Source organism: Microchirus variegatus (assembly GCF_963457635.1).
Source record: "Microchirus variegatus genome assembly, chromosome: 3".
Lineage (NCBI taxonomy): Eukaryota > Metazoa > Chordata > Actinopteri > Pleuronectiformes > Soleidae > Microchirus > Microchirus variegatus.
Window position 1 is genome coordinate 37,748,146 of NC_139804.1, and position 9,682 is coordinate 37,757,827.

The 9,682-nt window shown below is 43.0% G+C and overlaps 1 protein-coding gene across 1 annotated transcript; it reads left to right on the forward strand.

The window, feature by feature from the left end:
• Positions 1-681: 681 nt before the first annotated feature.
• ywhag2 (3-monooxygenase/tryptophan 5-monooxygenase activation protein, gamma polypeptide 2) lies at positions 682-7,734 on the forward strand. Its single transcript, XM_083886600.1, has 2 exons — positions 682-981; positions 4,219-7,734. Exons 1-2 carry the CDS (start codon positions 895-897, stop codon positions 4,873-4,875), a joined length of 744 nt encoding a protein of 247 aa, XP_083742726.1. The 5' UTR covers positions 682-894; the 3' UTR covers positions 4,876-7,734.
• Positions 7,735-9,682: the final 1,948 nt, after the last annotated feature.

Below are 9,682 nucleotides of genomic sequence, written 5' to 3' on the forward strand. Positions count from 1 at the left end.
TGTCCAGCGGAGGTCGCTGTGATCATCTGTTTCTACCTGGTATCACTAAGCATGTATTCAAAGTAGCCTGCGCTGTTACATTATAGACTCACAACACACAAGCAGACATAAAAGTACAGGAGGAAATACGTATATATATGTATATATATATATATATATATATATATACATACATATATATTTATATATGTATGTATTTATATATATTTATATATACACAAATGCTTATATACATATATATAAATATATATATATATATATAAATATATAAATATATAACAATGTTATCGTAAAAACAGACCCCAAAAATGATTTTCTTTTTGCTTGAGATTGCAGTGATTTTCTGAATTTGGAAATTCCGACTTCCGACTACAACTGGAACGCACACCATTGTTTCCTTAAGAATGGGACTACATTTCCCAGAAGACCTTTGGTGGCGGTGGTGGGCCTGACTGTGGCCGTTTATCCGGCCCTGTAGCCTCAGCCCTGTAGCCTCAGCCTGGCCCTCTGTGCTTCCCATGTATGGAGAGTTACATCACTGACACATACTCCCACCTTTGTGAGAGATGACGCAGCCGAGAAAGAGAGAGAGGGAGAGAGTGTGAGGAGGAGGAGGAGGAGGAGGAGAGAGAGAGAGAGAGCGAGAGAGAGAGAGAGAGAGAGAGAGGGTGTCCCGTCTACACAGAGCACAGACAGACATCAGGGAACAGCTGCAGTGTGAGGCTCGCGTTATAGCATTTCACTGCATTGCGATTGAATCATATCAATTATTTCATCCACTAAAAAAAAAAAAAAACGTTTTTTTTTTTAGTAGAATCAGCTCGGGAGAGGTGAAGAAAAAAGCACCCCCCACCCCCCACCCCAAAAAAAACAGCTCCTCTTCATCCAAAAATCATGGTCGACCGCGAGCAGCTGGTGCAGAAAGCCAGGCTGGCTGAGCAGGCGGAGAGGTACGACGACATGGCCGCAGCTATGAAGTCGGTAAGTTGGAGTATGTATATGAGAGTGTGTGTGTGTGCGTGTGCGTGTGTGTGTGTGTGTGTGTGTGTGTGCTGCGTCTTTCATTGTCGCTGTTCTCTCTAACCCGTACCTTCCCACCACCACCACCACCCGTGCGTAAAAACGCACCGCGCGTAATTCTCCTTTACTACTAAATGTGGGAGGTGGCGCTGCGTATTAGTGCCGCACTGGAGCGAAGCATCGCTGTGAAATCTTAACGTATCCGTGTGTTTGTAATTATTTCCGGCTTCATTTTCTTGTATTTATTTCTTTATTTCTCGGGTTATGTTGTGTCCGTTGTGTCCGTTGCTGCTGCTGCTGCTTTGGGCGGTGCCTTTTCCGTCCTGCGCGCACAGGCCCGAGTTCGATTCCTCACTTTTCATCAGGAGGCTCTTATCATGTAACGGCTCTGCTTCTATTGTATTTGCTCGCTCCAACCCCACCCCACTCCACCCCACTCCACCCCATCCCTTCCCACAACCCGCGGTCCACCCTCTCCTCCATCTCCTCCATCTTCTCCTCTTTCCTCATGGTGCCACCTCCCTTCATTCCCTCCCTTTATTTCTAAGAGCTTGTGCTGCTGGGATGTGCCATGTGAGGTGGGCTGATCAGGGGAGAAAAAACAGCCTATCTGCTGCTGCTGCTCTTCCTCTTCCTCTTCCTCCTCCTCCTCCTCCTCCTCCTCCATCTCCTCCTCTCTTTGTCACATTAATTCAAATCTATCAAACAATCTGCCTACTTCTCCTCCCCTCCTGCAGTACATGCCAGACATTTTTTTTTTGATGCACAATCACCCACTTTAAAACGGTTAAAAATAAAAAAAATACTAATTGCAAAAACAAAACTGCTCCTTCCTCCAAAGACACATAGGAGGCAGTAGAATCTCTCCCTCTCTCTCTCCACAGTCTAGAATATTCTTTGTCATATTGCAGTGAGTCTGTGTTTGAACGCAGGCAGGAGGAGGATCCTGTTTCCCCCAAATCAGGTTTTTACTGTACGTAAAACCATGGATGTGTAGTCTTTTGTGCTCCAGTCTGATTAAGTTGTGTAGTGCATGATGCAAACAGGGCGACACGGGAGATTTCCCAGCTCTTATTGGTCACTTTTGAAGCCTTTGTCTGCTTTTTTTTTTTTTTTTTTTTACCCCTCCCTCCCTCCCTCCCTCCTCGTCTTAAGAAATTCTGGGAAGTGGATTCACCAGTGGGTTTAGAAAAAAAAAAAAGTGCTGTGTCACATCGGCTCACACTGGAACCAATGGCATCCTGGGAGTCCGTGCTCGGGCCTGTGTGAGCTCACACACGTCGTCGAGATGAGGAAAATCATGGCTTTACATGAATGACATTTAGTTTTATTTTAGTGAATGTTCCTCAGGAGAGAAGGAGCGAGTCACTCCGGGTCGTTTGTCATGCGGGGTTTCTGGTTGCAGGAGGTGTGTGTGTGTGTGTGTGTGTGTGTGTGTGTGTGTGTGTGTGTGTGTGTGTGTGTGGAGAGGGATTCCTTTCCCTTTAAACAATCTGCCATGTCACTGCGGTCCAAAATGCTCCCCCTTTTCTTCCCCATTTCTTTTTGCAGGGGTGTGTGTGTACTCTGACTGTACTTTCCTATCAGAGGGATTCCCTTCCTCATTTCAGCCAGCAATGACAAACAGGCGTCCACCGCCGTCTCATAAAATCTATACATATTTATGAATTAGTTTCACTTTTCTGAATTTATATGCAGCTCTGTTTGGGGCTGAAGAACCAACACCAACAAAATACATTTTTTTCCCAGCTCTACATTTCGATTTAAGATCGTTTTTTAGTTAGTGCCAGGCGCAAAAGACCTGTTCTTTATATATATATATATATATATATATATATATATATATATATATATGTACTGACACCTTGAAAAAGGTAAATGTCACTGTGTTTGAAAGACAGCCGCTCTCTGCTTCCGCTCACCCGCGCGACCTCGTCGGCCATCTTTGCGATCCACGGGGGGAATGTCAAAAAGACTCGCGCGAGACTGTGACGCCGCATACATTTAAGTTTCATATCGTTCCCGTGCCGTTGTTCCTTTAACGGAGGAATCGTCGCGCTAATCCGCCCGAAGGGTCTAAATTTAACAATCCTACCCGGGGTGATGATGTCATGGTGTGGTGCATTTATTAGACAGGTAAAAAGGTCAGCTTCAGCCGGAGAGAAGGTCACGGGGACACGCGAACCGCCTGTGTGTGCAGTGATGGTTTTCATTTACAGTGCAGCTGCCCCCCCCCCCCCCCCCGAGTGCATGTGGGAACATTTTAGCCATCTCCAACACTCCTTTAACTCCCTCCCTCCCTCCTCCTCTGCTGCTGCTGCTGCTGCTGCTGCTGCTGCTGCTGCTGCTGCTGCTGCTGCTGCTGCTGCTGCTGCTGCTGCTGCTGCTGCTGCTGCCGCTGACTATCTTGAATATCATTTCTCACTAACTAGCATTAGCCGACCACGTGACCGCCGCAGCCACTGGTGCACTAAATGAACGGATTGCCATGGAAACTGAGAATTTCTTTCTACATGACAAGTGGAAATATTGCTCTTCTCCTCCCGTCGCCGTGGACGGTCGGTTGTTGCCGTTTGTTACTCCAGGTTCTTTCATGCAAGAAGAAAGGAAACTGCAGCTAATGATCGTCCTCATTTGCATCATTTCCTTGATTGATTATTCGTTATCACACGGTGGCCTCCTGTGCTTTCCAGCGGTTTAAAGATTCAGTCTGTCTGTAAACACCATGGACTGTGTGTAAAATATGGATATTGTCTTCCATTTTTCTGGTTCTCCAGATGAGGCCCACCAGGAAGTAAGACCATATTGTATAACCACTAGGGGGCGACTGCAGAAGATGAGCTTCTACTTCTGAATTCGACAGTAAAACATTATCCTGAAGAGTTCATGGTCTCAATCGCTACTTTTACTTTGTCGGTTTTGGAAATTCTGTTCCCATTTGGGGGAAAATGGATGATATGAGTGTGATTGACAGCTGGTGTTATTCCAGGAGAAATTGTACTTTGTAACAGGAGCTCAGATTCTTATTGGCGACGTCACGACCAGCTTGCACTTGGAGATATAAAAGAATCGCTTGGTTGCTTTTTTCAAAGTCTCGTAACGGAGATCTTCTCCCATTTCCGGTGCCTTCACCCTCGGCTTTTGAGCTTGATTTGTGATTTCTTCTTTCTTCCATTTCCCCTGTTCTTCCTCCTCCAGGTAACAGAGCTGAACGAGGCTCTGTCCAACGAGGAGAGGAACCTCCTGTCCGTGGCGTACAAGAACGTGGTGGGCGCCCGCCGCTCCTCCTGGAGGGTGATCTCCAGCATCGAGCAGAAGACCTCGACCGACGGCAACGAGAAGAAGATTGAGATGGTCAGGGCCTACCGGGAGAAGATCGAGAAGGAGCTGGAGGCCGTGTGCCAGGACGTGCTCAACCTCCTGGACAACTTCCTGATCAAGAACTGCAGCGAGACGCAGCACGAGAGCAAGGTCTTCTACCTGAAGATGAAGGGCGACTACTACCGGTACCTGGCCGAGGTGGCCACGGGCGAGAAGAGAACCGCGGTGGTGGAGTCGTCGGAGAAGGCCTACAACGAGGCCCACGAGATCAGCAAGGAGCACATGCAGCCCACCCACCCCATCCGCCTGGGCCTGGCTCTCAACTACTCGGTGTTTTACTACGAGATCCAGAACGCGCCGGAGCAGGCCTGTCACCTGGCCAAGACCGCCTTCGACGACGCCATCGCCGAGCTGGACACCCTGAACGAGGACTCCTACAAAGACTCCACTCTCATCATGCAGCTGCTCCGAGACAACTTGACACTGTGGACAAGTGACCAGCAGGATGACGAGGGAGGGGAGGGCAACAATTAAAGAGAAAACCACGCCTCGCCAAGAAAAAAAAATATGAGAAGGGGCCGGTGGACTTTGGCAGCCGCTTTTGCCGACGATACTACCGCAAGCAGCAGTTCTTTATTTTTCCATGTGTTAAAAGAAAAGAATCAAAAGAGAGGAGAGAGTGGAGGTTAAATCTTAGTTTAAATATATATATAGAAATATATATAGAGTTGAAAGGGGCCTCCGTCTTCTTGATTTTCTCTTTGACATTTGCCAAAAAACCACTGAAATGTCAGTCAATCGAGCCTGAAGTGGTTGTTGTTGGATTGAAACGGCAGGCGGCCTCGCACTGGCATAGGAACTGGTCTTGTTCTGTCAAGATAAGCTGCTTAGTTAGGTTTTTTTGCGTGATAGAGATGCATTTGAAGTCGCTCGATAGTGAGAGAGAGAGAGAGAGAGAGGAAATGCTTGAATGGGAATGCCTCACCAAACTAGTTTGCATTGGTTCCAGCCGTAGACGAATATATACAGCACGAGAAAGAATGACGGATGTTTCAATCCTTAAACCCCAAAAATGACAACAACAACAAAAAAAACTGAAAAGAAAAACAAATTTAAAGGATAAATTTCATAGGAGACAAAAAATAAATAAAAAAAATTGACAAAAATGACCCCTCCCCCCACCCATATTCCCTTCGTTTGTGTCTAAAGTGTATTTGGCTTCTCACAGATTAGACTTGTTTTGTCACTGGAACCATAGATTCTTTTGGAGGTGATGATTATTAACGGCAGAGAGAGACTTAACGATATATAAAACAAAAACGACGACAGAAAAAAAAAAAAAAGACAAAAAAAAGAGAAAATAAAAATAAAAGCAGCTTCAGAGTTTGTGGTTTTACTTCTGTGTTTGTTTTATTCAATGCACTTGCCTACTATACTGTTTCTTCAGTGTAAGATGATGACAACAATAATAATATCGATGATTCAATATTGTGCATGCTGGTGATGTATTTATATACAGTAGCTTGACTTTATTAACTTATACTGTGGGTGTTAAGTATTCATATGATTGAGAAAAACAGGCTTTGTCTGACGTTTTCTGATTTGTAATCTCTAATTTATTTCATTTTGTTATGGGGTTTCTCTTATTTTTTTTATTTTTTTTTTTTATTTTTTGGATTTGCTATACCAAAATGGTGATCGTAAAACATTGAGCTGTAATGGGCGTTGCTATAGTGACATGCAAATATGTGTATTTAATTTGTTAATGAAAGAAAAAAAAAAGGAAAATAAAAACCCACTTAATCTTACATCTGGTGGTGATGATGATGATGATGATGCTATATCTTCTTCTTTTTTTTGTCATGCTAATCCAGTTTCAACAATGACGTGACGTTTTTTCCCGCTGTTATGATTCACAAACATGGACCATAGTTCGACATTTTTCTTTTTTTTCTCTTTTGTTTGTTTGTTGTTGTTTGTTTTTATACCTTTTAGCTGTTCCTGAGTGACAAAAAAAAAAGAATATCTTGAATGTGAGTCATAATGTAGCAGTTGCACAAGAAACCGAATTAATAGCTATGATAATAAAAAAGAATATGACTAAATTATTCATGCGCCGTTTCCGTGGTGGTCTAGTGTATTGTTGTATCGTCATCCATAAATCAATATTTGTTTTTTTAAAGGGTGGGGGGGGGGAAATGCCCTTAATTCACAGTTATGTGCTTTATTTATCTTTGTGCCTGTATCATTATTTAGATCATTCTGCCAGTATTTTTTAAGTTAAGTGAAGTGTCTGCTCTCTGTGCAGCACAAACTGTAGATAATATATGAATATTAAACACTAAAACACTAGAATTCACTAGGAAATGATTATTGAGGAGGCATTTATCTCCACAACGCTGCTACGTTTAAGAGTATTATGATTATAACGTATAAATATATTCATGCTGTTTATTTTTCCTAAAAGACAACCGAAAGATTTAAAGGTGCATTATGTAATAAATGATCAAATCCTCCTAATATGTCACAGAGACTCAGGAATAATGTTCATATAACAAACTGAACTCACCAACAACAACAGTACAGACTAAATATTTGCATTAAAAATAAATATTTTGCAGACTGCAAATCATGTTTATGTTTTGAAATCATGTTTTGGCGTCATGTGGCGCCACCTACCGCCGTCTACCAATCATTGCAGTCAGTAGAGTCTCAGCTGCTGAGCAACCACGGGTTGCCAGTTACGTCAGAAAACGAAAAAAGACCTCGGTATTTTTAATTTGAATGTAGTAACAGTAGTTTTTTGGCCACAGTCTTACATATGGCACCTTTAACGTCTCACACACACACACACACACACACACACACACACACACACACATATATTATGTCACCATCATGACTCAGCGTCCATGAGCTCACATCTAAGTCGCGGCTGCTTTGATTTATTTTGAACGTAGTCCGGAGATGAAACTGCATGAAAGCGTGGAAAAAAAACCGCCAAACTGCACAAACACAGCGAGTAAATGTCAATGTTATTAAGTGACGTGTGTTTTTAAAAAATGAATATTTCTCTCATTTGATTTCTTTTTTTTAAAAATTATTATTATTATTTGTTTGTTTTCAATTGCAAAAACCACATCAGGAGACTTTCACGCATTGTGTTTGTTTTATTTTTTAGTATTTAATTATTATTATTATTATTATTATAATTTTGTGCTCTGTGGTTTGTTTTTTATTCTTTTTCATTATTTCATTTCCAGTAAAAGCACTGAGGAGCAGAGGGTTAGATTACATTCAGGAATTGCTGGAAATTTAGCGTATGAAAATGACCTTTTTTTTTTGTTTGTTTGTTTGTTTTGTTGCTAATTAAAGGTTATTTGTTGATCTGTAGTAATTCTATATTTTGTTTTTTCACTTCCGTAACGTCGGAGCAGAAACACTGCGGCTCACTCTTAAGTTAAGTTAATGGCTGCGTGGAGTTTTACAGCCTCCGCGTTGACAGAGGGAGTCAACATGACCTTATCTAACCCTTTATGGGTCACATAACTGCTGTGTGAGCGAGCGAGTGTTTGTACGTACGCGTTTGTGAGCACCGGGCGACTTAAAAGCCCCAAGAAGGGAGAACAGTTAGTGAACTTGAGGACACTACAGCCTTAGAATTAGGTCTAGGTTAGGATTAGACATTGAGTTATGATGGTTAAAGTCAGCGTAAAAGCATTAAATCAATATTAGTGTTCTTGTATTTGTTACCTCTTTTGTTGACTTTTTCGTTAAACACTGAACTTGTGGAGACTTAAACCTGGTCCTAATGAGGCAGAACCTCATCTCTGAGGAGCTCATTTAAGTTTAGTTAGTCCAAATGACTGGATGTGAATGCAGTGTCCTCAGAGGAATAGCTGCACAAACGTGTGTGTGTGTGTGTTCTTGTATTCGCGGCATACTGAGGACCAGTGAGGGTTTTTAACCAACAAAGTGAGGTCATTTTCACGGAGTGAGGACATTTTGGCCGGTCCTCACTTTGTTTTCATTGAAATCACTTCCTCAGGTTGCTATAACATGCAAATTTTTTAAAAAATTTTGGACGAAAAAAAAAAATTCGTAAAAGTTTTCCTGCCCTTTTTGCTCTGGGGCTCCACCTGCAGACATTTTATGGTACTGCAACCAGTAGTTCTATATAGATGTCATTCATGAAGTAGATATTTGTATTTGTGTTGATTTATAAAGTGGAAATGCTGGTCCTCAGTATGCAGCAAGTACAAGAATGTGTGTGTGTGTGTGTGTGTGTGTGTGTGTGTGTGTGTGTGTGTGTGTTGTATGCGTGACTGTTCACATCCATATCAGGTTGGGAATGTGTGTGCTGTACAGTAAAAGCCTGCAACTACTGCATGTGTGTGTGTCTGTGGGTGAACGTATGAGATGGAGGCTGTGTGTGTGTGTGTGTGTGTGTGTGTGTGTGTGTGTGTGGGTTACAGCTGCAGTGCAGAGACACAGTGACAGCTCACACGACCCCAGTCGGCCCGTTCTAAAGGCCGCGTTGCTAATCATTAATTAAATTAGAGCACAGACGAGAGGACGTGAGACAACAGATTTTTACGACATGCACAAAAACAAGCTGCCATAAAACAATATAACCCGGGACAAGGAGCTCAGGTGTTGTCGTTTCAAACGTTACGTATTATGCAGCCAAAAATGGTGGCGTTAAAAAAGAGTTTGCGTTAAAAAAGAAAACAGGGGCGTAAACAAGGCGCAGATGAGATGTACGTGAGGCCCAGATGAGCGTGAACGGAGCCCTGGTTCAGACTGATTGATAAGCTGAAGGCACCAGAGCTGCTGGATCATCCGCCCTCAGACTGCAGCTCCTCACTGCTGCACTGAACCTTTCATGAGATGAAATTCTGTGCTTTGAAACGCTCGTCCCTGCCAGCCAATCACAGGCAGGCACTCGCTCCCCATCCGCCAATCCCCTCCCTGTTGCTAGGGCTATAATAAGTATCCACCATTAGCCCAGCTCCTCACTGCACTGCTCACACACCTATTGCATCCCATATATCAATCTATATATATGTACATATATGGGGATTCAGCACCAATCTGCCTTCCCTCCCTGCTTTGGTGTTTTAATGCATTGCTACATTTTTAGCCACATTTGTGCATATTTATTGGTAAATGTTGGTGATATTACGCTCTCTGGCGCACGCTAATGGACATTAGATGTAACTGTATCCGCAGTATAGCTACAAACTCAATTCAGCGTCAAATTAAACGAGATTGAAACGTTCACGTGTTCACACACGTCACTGCTGTGTTTAATCACTTTCATCACATTTACCCCCCCCCC